Source organism: Gobius niger (assembly GCF_951799975.1).
Source record: "Gobius niger genome assembly, chromosome: 1".
NCBI classification, from domain to species: Eukaryota; Metazoa; Chordata; class Actinopteri; order Gobiiformes; family Gobiidae; genus Gobius; species Gobius niger.
In genome coordinates this window covers 43676788-43701433 of record NC_136852.1, presented here as the reverse complement: position 1 = coordinate 43701433, position 24646 = coordinate 43676788, and the positions used below count along the sequence as shown (strand labels likewise).

At 41.5% G+C, this 24646-nt stretch overlaps 1 protein-coding gene across 1 annotated transcript in view; it reads left to right on the top strand.

The window, feature by feature from the left end:
* LOC306972172 (secreted frizzled-related protein 1-like) overlaps positions 1-24252 on the top strand; it is a 35443-nt gene extending 11191 nt beyond the window's left edge. The window contains exons 2-3 of the mRNA XM_079568685.1: positions 4865-4945; positions 23712-24252. Coding sequence (XP_079424811.1) covers positions 4865-4945; positions 23712-24034 — 404 coding nt within the window. The 3' untranslated portion in view covers positions 24035-24252. The remainder of the gene's footprint in view (positions 1-4864; positions 4946-23711) is intronic.
* Positions 24253-24646: the final 394 nt, after the last annotated feature.

The window sequence follows — 24646 nt, the reverse complement described above, 5'->3', positions numbered from 1 at the left end:
TGGATGGATGGACGGATGGACAGATGGATGGATGGATGGATGGATGAAAAGAAAGAAAGATGGACAGATGGATGGATGGACAGATGGATGGATGGATGGATGGACATTTTTAATTTTTTTCATTCCAGTACTTTAACGATACTTGGTTTGCAATATCGATACCTGAACTCTACTTTTTCCAATACTTATACTAACTAAAACAGAGCAATAAAGCAACATTTTTTATATTTTTTCCATAAAGGACCATTTCTTTTAAATTGGTATCATTTATTTCAGCTGAAACAATCAACTAACTTCCTTCAATGCTGTTCCTGGCCTGACATCATCAAAACATGGTCTCTAAAGATATCTTTTTTTGGTACCTGCTTTCAATACTTTTCGATACCAGTAGAACCTCAACTTTTGTTTCAACTGTACTCAGCCCTAGCATTGTGTCACAATTAAGAAAAAGCGACTACAACTGCCTCACCAAGTCATTTGTTTGTGCTACAAAACCTTTCACTCGTGCTTTCATTTGCGGTTTTTTTTAGCTACCTTTGTGCCAAAAAGCCTTTCAAAGACTGGTCGCCAACGCCACACCACTCTGGTCTTGGTGCAAATATATCTCTTGGACTCCCTCCCTCGTCCGTTCCCTCTGCTTTAGCGCCAGTTGTCCGTTACATGTGTTTGGTCGAAGCCTGTTAAAGTCTGGCCCAGGTGTGAAGAGCTTAAGAAAACACTCCCCGTTTATTGAGCCGCTGAAGCCGCTGTTTTTCCAGCCCACACTTAAACCATTATCACCGGGACGAGGTTTGCTGCTGCGGGGATTAGCGCCGTTAGCTCGACTCATTAGCCGCCGTAGCTTAGAGTCGGATAAACTACACCTTTTGTGCAAGGAAAGGCGTTACATAAGGCCTGGGATTAAAACTTGTCAGACGTTATTTTAGCTGCCTTCAGCATTGTGTGCACTGCAGTGGCGCATGTGTTGTACTTCACAACTTCAGAGTGCTACTTGTAATAGAAAAAAGTTACAAGGAAAGGAAAAAGTGTGTCCTGAAGTAGGGTTGAACTGTGCTGTTGGGAAACTCCTTGTGATTCGTGAATATGGCTTCACTCTATGTAAACATTGAAAGACCAGGTTTTAATGCACAAAGACTGTCCAGACTGTGAGGGAGGCTTACCCCATAGCTCATTAATGCTAGCAATTTGGCTGGGTTTTTGGAGCCAGCCCCTATATTTAGAATAAAGGGAATAATGCGTTAAGAAAGACAAGCGTGTGCTCAAAAATGACTTCAAGGTGCATTATGCAAACTTTTATGACAATATACTGTTATAGCCAGACCTGTGTGTTATTTCATACCTGACAGTTTCGGCTGCTACCGTGGCCTTCCTCAGAGGTTGTCAGTTCGACTGATTTATACAGTTTTTGGCTCTGTCTTCCTGCTTGTAGTAGTTCTTCAAAACTGTCTCAGGTGTGAGGAAGTTGGTACGATCCCTCGTCCCGGTTTACAGTCTTTGCGAGCACACTTTCGGATCTCGACGCCTTCTCCGATCCAACTGTGGTATTCTTCGCTTTCTGCCGATGACATGGGCATTGTCCCAATCTACGAGGTGGTTAACATGCCGCCTTTACTTCCCATCACTGTGGCCTCTGCAACGCTCCAGGATCAATTGTTTGGTTGGTTTTCTGGTGAGTGAGTCCATCAGCTGTGAAAACCGAAGAGAAACTCCAAAAACAATTGATCCCGGCACTTCAGAGGCCACTAGAAAGTAAAGGCGCTATGCTGACCACTCATACAGCCATTGGGTTATAGAAGGATCAAATAACACACAACAAGATCCATAATGCACCTTTAAGAAGTAAAAAAAAGTTCCAATATAAAGTCCATCAGAGCCAGGAACTTCCCTCATTTCCTATTAGCCTCCAGAAGCTAACAGCGATGCTACGTCCATGTTTTTCACAGTCTATGGTCTAGAACTGGGAGGAGGGTAAGGGTAAACCAATAAACTGTGGTACAGGGATCACCCTTGGCACCTGCAAGAAAGCAATCAAGTTCATTTTATTTATGTAACACCTTTCATAGACGAGAGAAGTCGCGAAGTCGCTCCACAAAAGAACGCTTGTCAGAACGCGTAGAGAAAGAAGCAGGTTTTGCCTTTGCTCCCTCAAAAGCACCAACAGAGTCGAGCGAATGTAAAGAACCCGCTGACCCCGACACGTTCTGTAGAGGTTTAGTTCAGCTCATATTACCGTCTTTTTCTTAAATGTTTACGCTCCTGGACAGGTTTAAAACGGACACTTAGCTGACTCCAAATACTTTCCCCAAACATTGCAGTTCTTCTTGGCAGCGGACACGCTTGGCCCTTATCGAAACTATTACCTTTGTTGCTGAAAGGCCAGAACATTCCTCTCCGGGCCGCGGGATTACACTCATTTATCCCATGCACATTTTTTTTTTTTTTCCAGACCGGGCGGAAACGCACTCACGGAGCTTTTATGTAGCGTATGTGGGATGCGCACATGCAGACAGCGCACACATGGATGTTTACTGCGGTTGAAATGCAGCTGGCAATAAAAAACAAAAATTCCTCTGCGGGGTCAGGTCAAGGCAGTCTTTCTGGAGGAAAACACCGCTCAAAGGTGACACAGGAGCAAAATTGACAAACAGCAGTTACGACATTGTTCATGCAGTTGAGTTCAGTGCTACTTTCCTAAAATCAAAGGAGTCATATTAAAGAAAATCAGGGATCAGTTTAGCTCTGTAGTTTTCTTTTAATACACTGGTTCACATCAAACGTGGTGTCTAAGTTTTGTGAGTTGATTTAGGGCAATTTTGATGCGCTGAATCCAAAAATCGCATTGGTATCGTCTTTACGAGACTGTCCACATTTCTGTAAGTGAAGCAGTTATAGCTCAGAAGCTAGTTTTCAACATGTAGATTTCCAAGGAAAGTGGAAAATATATATTTTTTTAAAGTCACTGACCTGATACAGAAAAATACATGTCATTTTCAGATTCTGCGCTGCAATAATGTTCTAAATCAGTTGTTTTTTTTACGGCTCACAATAGGGCTGACACAATAATTACTGTATCGACTTATTGCGCAATAAATGACAGGGAAACAATACATTTTTTGAGCTCAATATTGATCACCAGTACATTTATCTGACTTTTTTTCTCAAATTTTCTCAAATAATAATTGAATTTTTTACCCAAAGTAAGTTGTGTCTCGTTGCATATGGGATGTTTTAAGATTTAGCGCTTTACGAACAAAGATTCACTGTCCCTTTTGAAGCTTTAGAGTTAGTTTCCGTGCCATTAAAAAGTCTTAAAGCAGATTTTTTATCGCAATAGTTTCCGGCCTCAATATATCGAACTTTAGATTTTGTTATCTGTCTCAGCTTAGTGTCATTGACCGTGTCTTGCTTGTTCTATGTAGTATACAAAACGTTCATGGTTCCTTTGGTCGGACACTTGGATTAGAGACGTTGAGTTATTTTACCTGTACATGTTTCAGCAGATAGCGGCTGCAGTAATTCAACAAATCTAATCCCAGTGTCAGACTAAAGGAACCTTGAAAGTTATAATGATCTGTCTCTCCTCCCAAAATGCAAAGAAACATTTGAAATTCCTCACGCCGCGGTTCAGCAATTAATTTGTGGTGGATGAGTTCATAACAACAAGAACAGCCTTCGTGTTTTCGTTCATATTCTTAAAGCTGTGACTCTGACTGGACAAAGTAACCAAACTGGGATCAAAATACACCAAGTTTTCAGTATTCTGCTACTAAAGTCTTCTCCAAACACTGGCTGTATTTTTGCTTCATTCGCACAGATTTGAGTAATCCTGTTCACTTTGGTCATTTCCTCTTTTCTCCTGCTGATGTGCACAAATCTGTGTTTCCTGGATTGTGTTGCATCATAGAAGGAACAAGACTCTGGCGCACACGTTTATACCATAATCTTTAGTCGCAAGGGGAAAATGAGAAGGATGTGCAGAACTGGATCAGCAGCAGAGTCATTTCTGCATTTTCTTGACGCACGTAGCACAGTCTCATTTACATATGAAATGTGGGGCCCTTATTCTGTGATACAGGAGATTTCAAAGCATTTTCATAGCATTTGTTCTATTTGTCAGCTTTCCCTCGCTATTAAGCGCCTGTCGTGATAAATGACTCCCCAAGTGTATTCATCACGGCGCCATTGATTATTTACTACCATGCTGTTAGCTGAAAGTGGAAGCTTGTTTTCACGGTTTTATATTTCACCATTCCCATTGCGGCCTCCAGAGGGAGCTCCAGGCCCATTTGAAACCCTGACCAGCCCAGTCTCTCAGTTACAGTCTTTAGTTATCCCAAATGTTTAAACGTAAAATAGATTTATTTTTTATTCTTTTAAAGAAAGAAAGCTAGCGATGCTCACTTTCTTTTTCACTATGAACCATCAGAGTTGCTGTTCAACACCTCTGAAATGAAATAAAACAGTGAAAGTAGGATGGAAATCTCAGTTTCAGTCAGTTTAAAGAGACTAGATGCAAGTTGGTAATTTTATACTCACTACTGCCACCTCAGGTCTTACGCACAACTGCAGGTTCTATATTTAGCTCGTGCATGACGGCACTTCTGACCCAAAGTAACAACTTTTTGAGTGACAGTGCAGGATTTTAGAGGCAGTTGTGGTGAATAGGTCTGAGCTCATTCATTTAATCAATACATCTGCATACATTTTTATTTAGATATCTAGATAGATAGCAGACTAGTTCACACTGTTTTCTTAAAGAGTTTTTTTTTTTTATTGGCAGTTGCGATCAGCCTTTCTCCAAGTGATTTTTGGTGGAAAGTGTTGTTCTTTTTCCTCGTGTTAACATTTTCTCTGCTTGTTTCAGATTACTCCCCCATCTGCCCGCCCTGCGACAATGAGATGAAGACGGACACCATGCTGGAGCACATGTGCGCCAGTGAGTTTGGTGAGTATCCAACCCTCCAAATGCCAAATTCAAGTTCGTATTCCAAAACACGGGGGTTACTTGGAATAACTTGACCACATGGGCGTGTTCAGACATTTATCACTTAGCTGGTTTGGCGTGGACTGGGACAAGCACATTTTTTTATTATTTCAAAATGATCTGCGCACAAGAGCTAGCAAGTTCTTCAAATATGTTAAGAAAGGCTAAAAGAATAGGATAGGGACGAAACAAAAGTTGGAAACCACCGCGGTAAACGGAGCCACCGCAAACACACTTCCTGGTTTCTCAACTTCCCTTTCTTACTGTATCTTTTCTTGCTTTTTGTTGTCAAAGCCATGTCTCAGTCTCCACCTATGGTGTGATAAAGGACTGACGGGATAGGTACGACTCTCGTCCATCTTGCGTCCTGTCTGAACGCTCCGAGCATCAAAGCCTTCCCCAGATAAGCCTGATTTAAACTCTGGGATTTTCCCTTTTGACCAGATAAAGCGTCTTCACAGACAAATATTTCATGTCTTCGTTATCTGCGACTGGATGGATGAGCTCTGTGTAATGTTACAATAACAGCGTCTTCGCCGGCCCTTGGAGTAATCTGAATACTCTGGTTCGTCATGTTGATTTCCGTTCTACTTTCAAAGTTTTAGACTTAGCTTAGTCCGGTTTATGTCCATAATCCTGATTTGTTTGCTGGTTTAGGTCCATGGTTTTGTCTGGCCTCTTGGTTGTAATCCCGAAGACTGTCCCGGTTTAGCTGCGGTCAGGGTGCATTATTTTTGACATTATACAGATATACAACCTGCATGTAGTCCTCTGTGTTTGACCCATCCTTCAATGGAAAACCATAAGGATCACCTTCTCCTTTTCCTGATGTGGAGCCATGGTCAGAATCAACTGGTTGGAGGATCTATACCTGATTCTTTTCTTGTAGTGGAGCACATCTTGTTTTGCCTTTAGTATACAGTATTGTAAACTCAGACATCTGTGGGGAATCTATTTACAAAGCATTTATCGATTTCATGAATTCTCAGGCTAGAGTGACCCTGAAAAGTGACCCTGTTGTGAAAGTTGTGAAATGTGCCTCCACTAGAAAAAAGAAGATTCATCTTAAGTAAGAAATTACACAAATTTACTTGAATGAAGAGATCAAGTCTGAAGTTTGACTAGGTTTGCTCTAGTCTTAGATATAATAAAACCCAATTGTTTCTTAATTCAGATTATTTTGTATAATTTCAAGTAAAAAACAAACAAAAACACTTTTAAATAAGTTAATTTGTTTGATTTCAAGTGGGATTTATAGTTGTTCCACTGCCATTAGCATTTTCTTCTAGAAGAACCGACTCAAATCCAACATAACCTTCATTCAAGCAATTTTAAGTCATTGATCCCATATACGATAGTGATTTTTCCCAGTGCATAAACTCATCCCTGTGCTGAATCGGTAGGATACAAATATGTTCGAAATGTTAGGAATGCGTTTGGACACATCTGATATAGGCCTATCAATTTATTGGCTTCCTCTTTCATTGTTTGTAAGAAAAAAATAGGTACTATAGGGCCTCATTTTAGAGTCGTCTTCCCCACTGAGCCAAATATTATAGTAACTTTACCTGAGCAGGAGAAAAGAGAAGACCGCCATTTTATATTTATACCGTATTTCACTGCATGACGTGGTTGTAAGAAGTGGTTTTCCCCAGACTTCTAATCATTAGCATTAGCCGCTGTTAGCATAACATTAGCCACGTTAGCTCACTTCCTTAATAGCTCTCGTTTTGCCTTTTTTCAATCTAGTTGTTGGCTTGACACCTCGTGACCCACTGTCTTCCCAAGCCAGTTAATTTTAGCTGTCTTCATTATAAATCTATATGGACCTTACGTGTCTGTACTAAATAAATAATTCAGTGTTCCATGTATTGCGTTTCCTCCATATGATCGCCCATAGAAATGAAATTGAGAAGCGGATCAGATCTTTACGTATGCGGACAGTTAGCAAGTCGGCTGCTTAATGGATTTATCCTATAGCCGTTAGCGTTAGCCATCAATCATTGCAAATCATGAAAGATCCAGATGTTTTCTGCTGTTGTCAACCCATCGACCACACAAAGGTGACGTCAAAGCCTAGTTGGAAAATGTTAATGAATGTACAGACCTTTTGAGATTTTACTTTAGCGTCTAGGAATCCTCTAAGCTAGATGCTAACTCAAATTCAGTTTCTGCTTTTAGTGGCGTTGGATACACATGCAGTGGCCAGATGTTAATGATGAAGAAACCACAGAAATGATCTAAATGCCATGAAAAGGACAAAACATACCTACAAAATGTGTGCATTTGTAGGAACGGGCTCAGAGCTGAAGGCATTTCTGTGATTTCTCTGGGATCGTCCACTACTACAGAGTTCCTCTTGTAACGGAAACAAAAGATTAGCGTGAAGCCGTGCACTACATCCTGAACCGTGTAGGGTGGAACTTTGTCATGTGGAAAACCTTAATAATTAATTTTGGTTCAGTCCTGGTTTAGTGTTGGCTCATCCCAGATTTGGTCCTATCTAGTCCTAATGTGATTCCCGTTTAGTCTCGGTTCAGTCTCGTTTTGGTCCTGGCTCGGTCCAGGTTTACGGGCGGGTTTAGTGGCCTTAATGGATTGTGGTTGTTAAAGCCTTTAGTGGCACTCGTTAAAGCACTAAAATGGATGTTTGTTCTGTCGTCTGGAGCAGTGACGAGTTACTGACAGCCTCACAGTTGTTGCTCTCACTGTTCCTCGGTTTATTTCTGGTTTGCACTTGTCCCACAGTTGTTCTTATTTGGACTGGACTTTCTTCCTTTTACGTGAAGCGTGGTCTTTGTCACTCTTTTTGTTTGTAGTTCTTTTGTCAGATTAAGTCAGCCAGAAATATCAGCTTTGCTCACGTTTTGCAGATTCACACAAAACCAATGCATTACAACAACCAACTACTACTACATAGAGTCCAATCCTGGCGTGGCCTCGCATCTGCGTAGGATTCTGAAATATAAATGAGCCTCTCCTGGTAAAAGAGGGGGTATTATGCTTCTTGAAGGTATCTCGTGGTATCATCTCAAACACATCTTTATCACTATCTTACACTTCATTGGTTGGAAAATGCAGTATTGATCTAAAACAACTCAAACAAAATATCCAGTTGTTTCTCTTCTTGGTTATTCAAGCAAACTAACTCTAAGCCTCTCCCACCTCTTGCCATCCAGCTATTTCAATATAGAGAAAAACTGAGAAAAAGATAGACAATCGGCGCTTGTGGTTGTAAAGAAGCTATGGCTATGGATCAGTGGGGTAGGGTTATGACGAGATCTTCCGCATAGTCTTAGAAACTAGACTGTCTCTGCTTTTCAATGAGGCATCACACTGTAGGCTGTCGCTTTGAAGACTTTCTATCTAAACTAGCGCCATTCCCAGATGAAATCACAAAGTGCTTCACAAAGAACAAGTGAATCAAAAACAACGAAGCAAATTCACATAGAAACACTCATAGCCTTGTCAACTAAGAGCTCGTCTGAACAGCCTCAACAGAGTCGGCCACATGTAGCGTCAGAGGAAGGTCGTTCCACAATTTAGGAGCAACGGCTTCAAAGGACAGGTCTCCGCTGGTTTTAAAGTGGGTGACTGGGACACTCTGAGATTTGGATATGCATAGTCAGAGAAAATAACCCTAACCCTAAGATGGCAGATAACATGTTAAACCTAGCAAGGGATGGGGAGGTGAGGAAAGCATTTTTGGAATTCGTAGGACCTCAGGAGAAGCTTTTGGGAGCTGTCGAACACAACTTCAGGCATGATCTTGGTGAGAGAACTTTTTGATGTTGCATAAAAACCTTTTAGATTGTAAAATTAAATATATATTACTACCAGCACTGCGCATAGAGAAGTGCTGCGTCATGGTCTACTCGGAACAACTCAGAAACCTTATTTTTACTGGCTTCATAATGAGCCTCGGTTTGCCTGGGAATTAATTTTGAAGGGGCTCTCCCTTGAAGACATCCATTTAGTGAATTGGGATTTGGAAACACGATTTTGACGGATAATGTCCTCTGCCGCTGTGAGACGTGGGGTTACCTGCGCATGTGGAAGCAATTGGGTGAAATCTTTTAAAAATGAATGGACCCCATGAGGTTAACGTTTGTAGCAGCTGCGGACGTCGCAAAACCCAGCAACTCAGCAGCTGTCGTTCGTCTCCCAGAATTCGACGAGTATATCACTGAAGGATGGTCTTCTTCTTTTGGCAAGTTCTGGGCCCATATCAATACTTACGAGGGAACTCTATAAATTAAGTTTTTTGTTTGTTTTTTATTGACGAAAAATAGCTAAACAAGACCTGACTTAAAGGAATAGGTTACAGTTTTTCCATACTGAGATAAGTTCTTACCTGAGCTAAGATGAGTTGATGCGTTGAGCTTGGTCGCATCTAGCTTCACCCCGTTTGGAGCTATAGGAACATACTGGGAAGGGCCAAATGGTAACAACATCTTTGGTCGTTTTGCGTGACTGAGAGCACGCACAAAGACCAGGCAGCTATATATCAACTCGTCTAAGCTCAGGTAAGAACATATCTCAATATGGAAAAACGGTGGCCAGTTCCTTTAAAACTTTGTTGGGAAGTTGCTGCTTATTTGAGACTTAAGGAAGCCAAGCAAGATATTTTAGTTGATCGGTGAGTGAGGGCCATGTGTGTCCATATCTGTTTCATTCACAGAACCATGTTGCGGTCGAGGCAACTGCTCGCTTTTGTCGTGGAGTTCCTAAGCGCAAATACTAAGAAACTTGTTTACCTTAATAAATCCTTTTCATAGTCCCTCTGGAGGTAGTACAAGTGTTAATGGGATGATTGGGGGGTCTTTCATCTGCCCTGGTGTCTCTGGCCGGAAAACCACAATTGCAACTTGACTACCACCAGGTCTGAGCCACCAATACACACTAATGGAATCACGAAGAAAAGCTAACAGGCTAACGGGAAAAGCTAATTGCGGGCTAGCGCCACTTAAACAGTATATTTACAGCCAGGTTTGAGTGAAAAAAAATTATCTCCATTGTGTAATTGGATGTACAATATCCCTCTCTCCCTTTGCCTTTTCTCTTCAGGGTAGTATTTACTCTCACGGACAATTAATGAGTAAAAAAACGTAACATGCTACGACACCTGCAGTTGCGCTTATGGCCTCTAGGGGCAAGAGTTACTTAGTTCTGCTTTAAACCAGTATTTTTACTTTCAGTGTCATTGCTGGTTGTTGCTTTTTGTGAAATTTAGCAATAAAATAAAACAAAAATTCCATTGAAAAGAGTAAATATATAATTATTAAGAGGACCTTGAGAGATTTTTGATTGATTGATTGATTTATTAATTGATACGCCAAGATGTCCCAGACTTTGTGAATGGCTGCCTTCAGGGATCATTGGTCAGTCGGAAGTCACTTACGTCCATATAGCCCATCCCTGGTTTATAACGATTGTACAGAAACAGAATTACACCCAAACCAATTTGTATACCGGTCAACGTGCTTGAAAGATTGGACCAAAACTTCAGCTTCAAATATTAATTACAAAATGGTGTCAAATTAAATCTCCAATCTTGTGTGACAGGCAAGAAGTAAGAGCAACGAGTTTACAAAAGGAAGTTCCCATGCCCCGCCCTGCATGTTGAGTGTCAGGACAGTTTAGTTGCTGGGATGATCCGTGGCTTTGACATGCCATTCCAGCGTCTTTCCATACGTTGGCCCCGGAGATGGAAGACGGTCTCAAACATCTGTAAATCCACTGCCCCCACACACCCATAATTATGAATGATGAGATAATTACTCCTCTCAGGGCTTTGCGGGATCAGCTTCAGGAATTTCCTCAAATATTTTAAAATCTGGCGTGCTGCATTCCTCCGGTGGCGATCGGGGATTTGTGGAGAGAATTTACAGCGAGTTCGGGGATGTGTCGTGTAATTCCAGAGATATATGGCCTGACATGAGCGCTGTGGTGGAGGAGACAGGCTGAAAAGCATTTAGCCGGAGGAAGGACGAATCGCAAGGAGATGATTTAGACGGGAGAAGCTAGACTCGGCATCTAAATGTAGCGTTTGAATCATAAGAAGTGAACGGACTTTGTCATTTCAGTGTTTTTTTGGAGTTCCTGCCTGGTCAGCTCCGCTCTCGCTTGTTGTGCCTGTTTAAAAGCAGGAACTTCGCGAACAGACAATCAAATCTTGAAAAGTTTCACATCGATCCGATCACAGACCACGTCGTCGCAACAGGAACCAGATTAGTCACTGGAAAAAAATCATAAGTGTACTTAAAGGAACAGGCCACCATTTTTTACAAACTGAGATATGTTCTTACCTGAGCTTAGACGAGTTGATACGTACCTGTCTGGTCTTTGTGCGTGCCCGTGGAAGAGCTTGGTCACTTCTAACTTCACCCCGTTTGGAGCTATAGGAATACATTGGGAGAGGCCAAATGCCAACAACATCTTTGGTCGTTGACTGAGCGCACGCACAAAGACCACACAGTTATACATCAACTCGTCTAAGCTCAAGTAAGACCATATCTCAGGATGTAAAAATGGTGGCCCGTTAAGTAAGTAAGTGTTTTGTTTGTCATTGTACAATTGCACCAAGCTGACCAACATGTTTCTGGAGGTCAGGGAGAACGGAGTGCTGCCTTCAGTCTCCTCTGATCCTCTGAAATGGTGCGCAGCCTCCAGAGTTTGTCCCAGAGCGTGGTGTCCTGCACTGGTCAGCTGCTCCACCTGCTCCTTCCTCTTCCTCCTGCGCAGCTCCCTCCGCTATACAACAGCCTTTCACCGTCTTCTGGGAGGAGTGTATCAGAGGAATATAATCTGTCTTATTCTTCAGTGAACGAACATTAGCCAGAACGATAGTAGGGATAGAAGATATGTGTGACTTAGCTGCTTCGTTTTAGTGTCTCAGAAGCAGAAATGTGTAGGTCTCCTATGTCTTTGAAGATGCTTTATCTTCTCTAAGAGTATTTTCTTCTTCTTGCCGCCTATTGAAAGTTTTTTTTGTCTCGTTCCAAACATCCATTGATTCTCTTGCGTTAGTTCATAAAATCTGAACCCAGTTGCTCATGACTCGTACCTAACGACTCCTTGTGTCCAAACATTTTTGGGGCAAAAACGTCATCATCATTCCTATTCGTCTCTTCTGGTCGGTGCCTCGTAAAAAACACTATCTTCCTTGTTTACAAAGTGCAGCACATGCCGCTTGCGTCATGTCCTGCTTTGATTTGCTTGTTAATCACACCGACCGGGAACTCGAAGAAATCACCCCTGATCCCAGATGCGCGTCTTTGGAAAGTAATTCTGTCTGGCAGTTCTGACATTCAATCTATAACGTCCTATTCTGAACCCTATGGCGTGACGCATTCACGGTGCAGCAATGTATAATCCCGTGTTGTTAAAGTGCGGTGTTGCTGAGATTGCAGGATAATGGAGGGGAACGAGAGCGTGTTTATGCGAGAGGAGACAGATAGAAGTCTGTGATCGGGCCGACAGAGACAGACCGGTTGGAGAGGCATTCGTGGTCGTTTGTTTGGTAACTTTGTGTTGTTGTATTTAGTCAGGACAGTGCATATCAATAAACACGAGGGACACATACATGTAAACACACTCGATGGATGCCATTGGCTTCTCTCTCACAAACACACATGTTCCTCCATTCAGTTTAATGATAAAGGAGCCAACTTTGTGGGACATCACCAGGTCGTCTCCATAACTGAGTTGCTGCTTTGCTTTGACTATAGGTTTCAACATTACATTATAATTATGCTACATTTAATTCTTTAATTCTTATCTGTTGCAAACGATTTCGATATACACATAACCTGGATTGTTCCGCGTGGCTTTTAACCTCTTACCACCCGCCTAAACCGAATGTGTAACACCTCATTTGAAAGCTAAGACCCACAAAACTGATCTTTGTCCTTGCGTTGTTGCTGTGTTGTGTCACCTTTTTTTATGTTTTTTTTGTCACGTTTTTTGTCATTTTTTTGTTGAATTTTTGTCACATTTTGTTGAATTTTTGTCACTTTTTGTAGAATTTTTGTCACTTTTTGTTGAATTTTTTCACATTATTGTTGAGTTTTTGTTACATTTTTGTCACATTTTTGTTGAATTTTTGTCACATTATTGTTGAATTTTTGTCACATTTTTGTTGAATTCTTGTCACATTTTTGTTGAGTTTTTGTCACTTTTTGTTGAATTTTTGTCACATTTTTGTTGAATTTTTGTCACATTATTGCTGAATTCTTGTCACATTTTTGTTGAATTTTTGTCACATTTTTGTTGAATTCTTGTCACATTTTTGTTGAGTTTTTGTCACTTTTTGTTGAATTTTTGTCACATTTTTGTTGAGTTTTTGTCACATTTTTATTGAATTTTTGTCACATTTTTGTTGAGTTTTTGTCACTTTTTGTTGAATTTTTGTCACATTTTTGTTGAGTTTTTGTCACATTTTTGTTGAATTCTTGTCACATTTTTGTTGAGTTTTTGTCACTTTTTGTTGAATTTTTGTCACATTTTTGTTGAGTTTTTGTCCCTTTATCGTTGCATTTACAGCCTTGTTTTCTTCTCATTTTTTTGTGGCTGTTTTGGTGCTTCTTTCCCCAAGAAGCTTTTTGATTAGGGTAAAGCCAGACTGGAGAAAATGGGATCCGTTCAGGTGGGAGTTAAGGGGTCAAGTTGTTCTTGCCGACATCACAGACTGGAGAACATTTGGAAAGGAACGTTTGTCAATAGATGTTTGAGACGTTTTTGGTCAAATTCTTCAGTCTAAACCCGAGGTGCCGGAGCGAACGTCGGGTCCCGGGCGGTTGTTTTGCGCACAGGAGTCTAAGGTTACATTTGTTTAACTCTGGCCGTGTTCGTTTACTGTGCGGCCCCAAGAAACGACGGAGCGTTGCCCGGCCTCATTCATGTGGGGGTGGGAAGATGGATGCTGTTTGGGCGGTCTTGTCATAAGCGCCCTAACTTTGTGACTCGCAAAGATACACAGAACAAAAAGAAGGAGAACAACACGAACAACTTCCAGGAATTTTCCGTCGTGATCGCGAAGATTAAACAGCGGTGAAGGAGATAGCGCCGTCGGATATGTCAAAGCAGTGGGAACATGAACTGAGCTCGCGTTTTTTAAACAGCGAAATTGGAGATTTGGAAGAAGCGATGCAAAGCCGGTCCAAGGAAAATAATCCGACAGGAGAAGCGCGGCCTTTAATCATGAGTATGTTTTATCTGCGACAGATAAAGAAAACCCTTTGATTGGAGAACAAGGCGAGGCGTGAGATACGAGAGGAGTGTCTCGAATGTGGAGTGAAGGGAACTGTTTCGAAATTGAAACGTCAATCACAGACAAAGGAGTGTAGACGAAGAGGCTGTAGCACAATTAGTCAAGATTTGTCCTCAGATAAACAACTAAAAAGTACATTTCTATCTACAGCTTCATTGGTCTCATATTCAGAACTTCATTGAAGGTGTAAATATATGTAGATACTGTACATTTAGTATATGTGTATTTTGAGACAAGTCATTTGCTGCTTAAAGTCGTACCTTGTTTGGTTAAAGTACAACTAGTTTAGAACTTTTTGTTGCCTTCTTATTCAATGCTTTTTATTTTTATTTTAGTGAGATTCACTTTCATCAGTATTAGAAAATTAGAAAAAGTTTATTTTGCTGTACAGAACATTGTCATTGCCTTTAAAACTGGGATGCACCCTCAGTCACTGAACCCACCATCACACTAGGATAACCCGTGACCCAAAATGGAATAGAATATACAGTAGAATAATTAATTTCCCCACGATTTATTGTTAAAGGTGCATTATGCAACTTTTTATGTGAAAGTTCATAATAGTGCGTACTTGACCTTTCAGTGACCCAGTGGTACGGGTGGTTAGCTTAGCTTTAATAAAACTCTTGATAGTAATAGTACGGTGGAACGAATGGCAATTCTGGCGGCCATCTTGTGACTGTTGTAACCCAGTGCAATGTAATTAAATGGGAAACACAAGTTATTTTCTTGATAATGTTTTTTTATCTATTTTGAGTTATTTCATGACTCTTTGATAATTGTGGCTGACCTTATGTTATATCTGGCACGATGATAACACTCTAGCTGTTTTTCAAACGTTATTCCAGTTTATAGGATGCATAGACTTTAGCTCCATTTGTTCATGGATTTTATGTCAAAAACTTCAAATCATTCACTTTTATGTATATCAAATATAAAAACAAATCATATTTTAAAATGGCATTTCTGTACTTTTTAACACGACATGACCAATATTTATTGAACATGGGACACTGATAAAGTGAATGCTAACCATGAAACCTGGGAATGAATGAAGAAAACAATGCTAATACGGCTAAACATCACGACTAAAAAACGAGACATTTCAAAGAAATGACCTGATCCTGACTGAGACACCGGGACTTAGAAGTAATAAACCAATCACAAACAATGAGTGTATTTCACATTCTGCCATTGAATCAATGAAAATGTTGCTCCGGGTTTTGCACCACGTTTGCCACATCAAGTTTTGTGAAATACTGTATCTCTGAGTGCCTTACTTTCCATTCCCGTGGCCTTGATGATGCTTCAGGATCAATTTCAGTTCAGATATTTCAGTTTTTTTTGCTTCCTATATAATCCCGTTCATACTTTAAATCAGTACTAAGCAATTTGTTTACCTCAATAAATCCTTTTCATAGTCCCTCTGGGGGTAATACAAGTGTTGATGGGATGATTGGGGGGTCTTTCATCTCCCTCTGGTGTCTCTGGCTAGAAAACTACAATTGCAACTTCCCTGCACCGGGTCTGAGTCACCAATACACACTAATAGAATCACGGAGAAGAAGCTAACAGGCTAACGGGCAAAGCTAACTGCTTAAACAGTATTTACAGCCAATTTTGAGTGAAAAAATAAATCTCCATTGTGTAATTGGATGTACAATATCCCTCTCTCCCTTTGTCTTTTCTGTCAGTGTAGTATTTACTCTCACTGACAATTAACGAGTGAAAAAAACACAGTGGCACTTATGGCCTCAAGGGGCATGGGTTACTTAGTACAGCTTTAATGTCTTTAATAAGAATCACAAAATGTTGGAAAATAAAGAAAAGCTAAACTTGTATAACGGCATATGATTTGTGAAATTCAATCAAATGTCAAAGTCATGTTTTATAGCCCCAAAGCAGCATGAGACACAGTAACCTTTTAGAGTGGATTGCATGCTTGGCAATTTTGAGGGATTTGGTCAAAAATGTTTGGGAACGCTTTCTTTATTGCACCTTGCTGGACCTTTGTAACTCAGTTTGCCTTTACTTCCCCCCCCCCTCCTTTTTGGTGAACAAAAGTGCAGTTAATCAACCATTATAAATCTATTCCAATCCCCAAATCAATGTCGGAAAGTCTGCTCTGATTGTCCATGATGTTTCCAAGTTATTAAACTCAGCTTTCCACTCACTTTTCTCACTCGATGCTTCCAAACGCCCCATCAATTGTCTTTACCTAAACCACTCTGACAGAAATACTTGGATTTCTCAAACGGTGCCATCTCTCCGGCGCTAATTAGAAGGGCTAAAATCATTCAGCCCTGTTTTTTCCCCCCAGTATTAGCGGTGCACATGGTTAGGATTACGCCTTTATCCGGCGGTCCCAGTCTCTAAAACGCTCTCTTTAAGCAGGTTTAGTGTTCGCTGAAGTCAGAAAGGGCCAGCGTTGATCACTGTAAAGTAGACGCTCTTGGCCACCCCTGAAGGGATTTGAGATTAGGAAACGTTGGCTGTAATCCTTTCGCATGATGAACTTTCTTTGCACCTCGTGTTGTCAAGGCGCCTAATCTGGTCACGTCCCAGAGTACAGTAAGTCGCTAATGCAAAATGAAAACTCGCAGAGGAAAGTTACAGATCAAAGCTAAAGCTGCAGGACTTAGGGGTTTTGCGTAAAGGTTTATTGGTAAAACAATATGGGTGGTTTGAATCCTGGCTCCCGACGGTGCGGAAAATCGTTGTGTCTTTTGGGGCGAGAGTCGTCACCCCTGTATGAACGTAGGGAGGGTTCATGGTTCAGATCGGCAGCATCACGTATACGCCATTCTTAAACACGCATCACAGCTGAGTCCTGTCAAAGATGCTGCCTCCATGACTCCTGAGAGATTTAATCCTGGGTTGCATTGGTTGAAGAGTGGGTCATCTGCAAAAGATACTGTACATTCCTCTGTATATGGAGTAATTGTCTCCAGTTTAGCGTCACAAATATCTTGGCACTGTGTTGGGTGGCAGTAGCAGTACGTAGAGAAGGGGTAGGCAAGTTTGCTTGGTGCAAGGCTAATTTTCTTCATTGTTAAAAGACCACTTTCTACAAATACCACTGCTGTACATAATATATGATCTGATTGGGTGTTCTGTTTGGACATTTTTCAGTAATTGACAGTATTTCCCACATTTTTAGAGTGGTTTAACTCTACTGTAAAGATGACGAAAGTAGCAATATTGCGTACAGGTGTTCGGTTAGTCCTGAGCCGCCACTGTGGGTCAACCTGACCAGCATGTTTTTGGCGGTAAGGGAAACCGGAGTACTTCAGTGCTACTCTGAAACGGTGCATCACCTCCTGGGTTTGTCCATGTTTCGGAGCGTGGTGTGCCGCACTGGTCAGCTCCGTCTTCCTCTTCCTCCTGCGCAGCTCCCTCCGCTCCCTCCACTCCACAACAGTCTTTCACCATCTTCTCTCTGTGCTCGAGGGCAAGGGGGTCTATGCCGGAGGACCAATGTTCCATCGAGATTCACTGCTTTGTCGAGCGGCACTGAAGGTTCCACTGCACATGCGCCCAGTGCTGAGGCAAAGTACCTTTAACCCCTTGACTCCCGTCTGAACCGAGCACATTTTCGCCAGTTTGGCTTTACCCCAATCCAAAAGCTTCTGGAAAAAAGGTGTGAAAATAGCGACAGAACTGAGATGAAAACAATGATGAAGATGTGACAAAAAAAAGTGAGAAAACTTTGACAAAAAAGTTATGACAAAAATGACAAAAATGTGACAAAAAATGACCAAAAAAAGACAAAAAAATGATTAAAAAAGAAGACAAAAAATGTGACAAAAATGTGACAAAACAATTATTTTAAAAAATGACAAAAAAGATGGATGGAAGAAAATCTGATGACGTGAGGAAAAAGATCAGTATAGATGAGTTTTGTAGATCTTAGCTTTCAAATGAGGTGTTACACTGGCCTACAGGATTTGGGTAAAGCTAAACTGGAGAAAGTGCTCTCTGTTCAGGCGGGAGTTAAGAGGTTAAGGTTAGGATTAGGGTTTAGCAAAATTACATCATTCAGTGCAACTCGAAGCCGTGCGTTCTGATGGACCTCCACACCATTTACCCACCATTTGCTCACTGATTGATGATTCATTGATCTAGGTTCCTGATCAGGGGCACCGTAGCCCATTGTGCAAGTTTTGGGTGCATGGGGGGAAACTGTGGCACCCAAAGGAAACTGCCCCAGACGCAGGGGAAAACATGACTTTGTATTTGTACAATCCTTGAGAGTTTACCTTCATTTACAACGATGTAGAAAGATGCAGAGCATAGTGTTGTCCAATAAATGTTCAGAGAGGCACACATCATCCCTCTTATATTTCTTTGGTGTATGACTAGCAAAGGTCCTTTGATTGCCTGGTAGAGGTGGAAAAGCACTAATTGCAAATATATTCATTGATCATTCACCACCTTCCATTACGATTCATGAGGGCCTATGATGTGGATTCTGTTTTCAAAAGGATCATTTTATCGTACTCACACGTTTCAAATATTCAGCCGGCTAAACTATTCTCGCCGTCCCCCCTTTCAATTACACACCACAGGCCAATACAAACTGAAACCCTGCCGTAGAACTAAATTACCAGGCGTTTCCGAACACTTTAGGACAATCGCTGCTTGGCTGTAGGTTGTCCTCCTGAACTTTGGCCCCTAGATGCTGGAACGGCGCAAACAGGACGTCATAAACCCAACAGGGGCTCCTCTCTACAAAGACCCATCCCACTCCTCCTCCATCTGACATGACAGGCCCACGCGGGAGATAACCCCACACCGAAACAACTGTAGAGCAGGACAATGGGCCACCGTAAAACCTTAAAACAGTGCGATTAACTGCGGCGGTGCGAGTGGGACAGCTGTCAATCTATTACTCGCAGTTAAAGTTAAAGTATTAAGGGGAGACACTGCACTGACTCAGTGTTTCTCCATAGATGTATTTGGGAAATTGTAGTTTCAAGGGCCATTTTCTCAAAATCCAAAAGCCAAATTGGCGCCCTAGGGAAGATTGAGTTTGAGGACCAGAGAGGGGTCGTTTAAAAGCTTTAAAACCCTTGTTTCCGCAAGTCTGTTCCAAAGTTATGTCCGAAAACCAGAAAATATGGGAAATTTTGGGCATTTTAAGGCAGGAAACTTGCAATACATTTTTTGTGTCATATTTAGATCAGTAATCCACAGCAAATGTTTGCCTATTCCCATACAGTGTCTCACCCTAAACTCACGAAGAAGTAACTGTTTGGTGTGAAAAGGTCATTAACGGACACGACTGATACACTATTTCGACAAAATACTGTTAGGAACTAATTTAGTGTTGTTTATTGTGAATACATACGACACTGTTGCAACACTGGGGCTTGAGTAAATGATGTTTAAACGAGGCTAACAAAAAAGCACGGGTGTGTACACGTGTTTTCAAGTTCACACCAGATGTGAGGAAATGGCCTTATAACATGATTAAAGGGGCGAGAAAAGGAACAAGTCAGTTAACAGGAGAGGCTCGTTCAAGTGTATATTAAGGCTTATAAAAGTGCTTTTCTTCACCTTAGCATTCACAATAACAAAACCCCACATTCAAGCCGCCATTTTTTGCCAACTACTAAATGCTAAATGTTTATGGACTTTAAAAATGTGGCGTATCAAATTAGAGAGGATTACTCCAACCTTGCGGAAATGAGTCAAAATGCTGCTGTAGACTTTTGAGCTACTGGTGAAGGAACAACGTTATAATGTGGTTAACAGTAGGGCTGCTGCACAAGTATTGTGATACATGAGTTCAACCTGAAAAGACTCACAGAAACAGTGGTGTTAGGAGAGTTTTATTGGACATGAATCATGATTGGGGCTCAGACTCCAGCGGAAGATTGAATTAACGGCAATGATGAATGATTGACGGAGTCTTTCCCTGGAGTCCGGACACTGGTGGTGGCAGAGGAAGAGACCTGGGGCGGCCAGTTGACAACGATGAGCAGAGGCGAGGAGAGGCCAGGTGGAGCAGGGGCGGAGGAGGGTCACAGCACAGCTGGGAAACAGCCGAGCAGTGGACGAGGAAGCTTAAGAAGGGGATCCTGGGCGATGAATGGCTGAAGCAGGAATGAGCAGCTGCGGTGATTGGCTGTCGCGAAGGTGCGGCTTGAGATGGGTCTACAGTATGATTGGATGACTGGAGTGATGAGCCAATGAATGAATGCTGCAGGTAGATCCTCCAGGTTGAATTTGCGCAGAAGCTTCATTATTGTGATATTTTGCTAAACCGCTAAACATGAACCGTGATTTAGTTATTCAGCCAAGTATGAACATTATTACTCCTTCTACTCCCATGCATTTTTTTTTTAATGCTGAGTTTATAGAAAAGGTGCCAACCTCAGTCAGATGGAAGACTTTAGTAATTATGCGATTGTATTGTGGCTTCTTTTGATACAATAGTTTTGCAGAATCAGAACAGGTTTTAATGCCATTTTCAGTGATGGTACATTCACAAACGTGGATTATTTCTCGTGGAATTGTGCAACAGTTTGGGTGAGATATATTGGGACAGTGTAATGATTGAGTACTGGGATTCTCTTCAAATCCTTTGATTTTAAGAAAGTATCTGTATTCTAAATATGTGCTCGAAATACATGTATTCCGCTCGTACATGTTTGCACGATACTGTATTCGAACAGTTTACTATAAGATAGAAGTCAGAAGAGGCTACAAAAAATAGGGCTGATACAGTATATTGTATCGCAATACTTTTTGCTGCAATACCAGTATCGATACCTATCAAGTATTGCAATACTTGTGCTTTGGCAGCATTTTTCCTTCAATAAATGTGAAATGGCATTTGGTTAATAAACTTTGGAAACGACTGTTTTCTTTTGACGCATTTTAAGGTCAAAGTATTACGTATCATAATTACTTACTGTATCACAATACGTATCGGATCGGCTCCTGAGTATCATGATCGGTATCAGATCGTGACAAGAGTGTACAATCCCAGCCCAAAAAGAAAAAAAAAAGTGCATTTAACTTGTGAGTTCTCGTTAAGTGAAGGAGTCATAAAATGTGTGGACATTCTGGAAAACCATATCACCAGGATTTGTCTCTCAGACTTGTTAAACAAATTCGCCCAGTCCTTGTAACTCGCTCCATTAATCCGCACAGATCAACTTGAAAACGCCAGAGTAATTTGCAGGAATCTCCGTCGGCTGCCAGCAACACCCCGTTTCCACGTAGCCGCTTTCTTCTCACCACATGGTTAAGTCATGCGTTTGTCTATTAGATGGGAAGTAATTATGCGCCGTATCACAAGAAAACAGATGAAACAATGCTCTTCCAGTAAGTTTGAGGTTTTCGGGGCAGAGGAATGCCGACGTGTTGCCAGAGCGCGGATGTTTTACTCATGATTGGGCCGGGCAGATTGATGAAATGTGAGTGAAAGTCGCCGGTTCGTTCGTCAGCGCGCGGCGAGGGGTTTCTATGAGTGTTTCAAGGTGGAAGCAAGAACTCACGTCACATCAGCGGGAGAACAGATGATGATCTAATACAGCTTGAAGCGCCAAAACCTTACAGTGATTGAAAGATTTTACTCCTATAGGGGGGAAAAATAGGTTTCCTCACACTGCAACATTTTGGTAAAAGACATTTGTATGAAAAGCAGTGGTATTTTGCTGTTTTTATGCCCCTCTTTAAACCACTTAACACCTTTTACTCGCTCCAGACACAGTAATGTGAATGACTGCAGGCATCAGTCGTAACATGCCACTTCACCATGTTACTACTGCAGTGACATCCAGTGTTATGAATGATTTATTTTCATTTGACCTTTATTTAACCAGGAAAGTCCCGCTGAGATTAAGAATCTTTTTTACAGGCCCCGGATTGTACATATTCTTAGTATCTAGCCATAGGGCGGCCTTTTTATTGGGGCTGCAAGGTTTATCAATATCGAATCGCAATTGAGGTTTTGACTGGAGTAACCTTTGCTTCTTCTTTGAGTGATAGATGTCACCGATCAGAATTGTGGAGCCTTGACATCTCAGATTCAGCTGCAGAAAGACAAAAAGCTCTGAGATTCCATAAAGCAGATTCTAAAGTGTTTAGATAGACGCCCTGTGATTCCATTCCAGACTTATTTTAATCACGTGGCTGTCCCCCAGAGGTACTCTGAATGTCGGCGAAAATCCTCCAGAAGAGGGCGCTCTTCTCATAAAACCTATTATAACATATTGCGTATTGTTCCAATGTGAGGTCATTTGAGCAAGAATATGTTCCTCTAAAAGTAGCATGACTTCCTTCCCTCACCATTTTAACAGTTTCTGTATTTAAATGAATCAAATCTCTGAAAAATCACAATTAAGTTTTTTGTCAAAATTGTGCAGCCCTACTTTTTTTGATTTAAGTAATGCTATACATTAATTAAATTCCCTATACCTGTTCTATTTGAGAAGTGGGACAAAATCGATTTTGTCACGGTTTAGTTTATTGTAAACACAGACATTTGTGGCGCAAAAACCCCCCACTGTGCATCAAGTTATAAAGCATTTGTTTCGATTTCATAAACTTGCAGGCGCATGTTCTAGCATTTCAGCGACCGTGACCTAGGGAAGTGACCCTGCAAGTTGTGAAATGTGCCTTTAAATTTGTCCCTGTGCAGAATACGAGCGAGCACTGTTGTTGTTTACCTCCGTGATTTTCACCAGATGTTTTGGCGAATGGCTGATGCATCCAGGCCTCTCGCTGTTTCACAAACTTACCAATCTGTTCCAGCGCAAGGGAAGCAATGCCCTGTTTGTGAACATTGTTTTTGCCTTTCAAATAACCATTTTTATTCATTAATTAAAACATTGATGTGACAACATCGCGATCGCTCGTGCTGGGAATATGTTAAGAAAGTAAAGAATGAGTTTGGGCCACAGCCAATATTTTAATTTAGTGACTTCCTCTTTGTTCGTTATAAAAATAAATCAATCCTTTCAAGCAATAAATCATACCTATAGAACATTATAGAGTTTTACCAATACTGTCGATGTTGAGAAGTTGAGGTGATCAGAAGCTTCTTCTTCCTTTTGTCTTGAGAAGAAAGATGCGTTCAACAGGAGAAGCTTAAGTATAGGCCACTAGATTGTGTTTAGCTATTCTTACATATGCAGACAAACGCAAGATGAAGCTAGAAGTGAAAGGTCCTCAATCAGCCAACCCAATCCAGTTGACAACATTTGACAACTTCTACAACGATGGATTATTCCTGTACAACTGAGAGGAATGCAAACTATCAAAGACAAAACCAACAAACCAACACCCTGTCAAATTGTGGACTAAAGACATTCTAAACCAAATTCTGACTTGGAAGTTCTGTGTGGTGTTGACCTTTCTCCGAAGCTTCATCTACTCGTCAAGTGCTAACAAAGTACGCTTTCACCTTCACTAAACATGTTTTTTTTTTGTCTGTCTCCACAGCATTCAAAGCCAAAATCAAGGAGGTCAAGCGCGAGAACATGGACCGCAAGGTGATCCTGCAGAAGAGAAGGAAGATGATCAAAGTTGGCACCCTGAAAAAGAAAGACCTGAAGAAGCTCGTCCTGTACCTGAAAAACGGCGCCGACTGCCCGTGCCAGCAGCTGGACAACCTGGCGCCGCAGTACCTCATCATGGGGCGCAAGGTGGAGCAGCAGTTCCTCCTCACCGGCATCCACAAATGGGACAAGTCCAGCAAAGACTTCAAGAAGGCCATCAAGAAGCTCAAGACCCACAAGTGTCCCGCCTTCGAAAACGTCTTCTAATCCACGGGGCCCCGACGAGACGACGGACTTGCACACGCGCTGAAGCGGAACTCAGTAGCTTTTGTCTGACTTTTTCAAGCCACACTGTGGAACATTCCAGGTTACACGTCGCTACGTCAGTTTCCAAACCCCATCAAAACCAAAACATGCAGGCGATACCAAATGTGCTAGAGCTTTTTCCCACTTTTACTCTGTTCAATGTTGTGCCTTTAATGAATGAACCGTTTTAAATGTACGACGGCAACGTGTCATACAAGGGGGCGCGGTTTAGCCGAGGGGGAAGAAAACCCTTCATGGGAATCACAATTTTTCACTCCTTTTAGACATTAAACATATATATATATCACACACCAATTAAGTCAAGCCAAAATCAGGTTCACATGGATGTTTCTTCACAGGAAATTGTTTGGTAGAAGAGAAACACTGCACTTGTTGCTAACGTTAGCATATGTAGCATGAAGCTAACATTAGTTTCCTGGTTTGCATTGCCCATGTTTTAAGTATAGAGTTCAGGACTGTGATGTCACGTCGGTAACCGTCATGGGATTTGCAGAAATAGGAAACTGATGGCAAAATACTGGAGTTACCGGAGATGTATTTACCAGTAGTGAC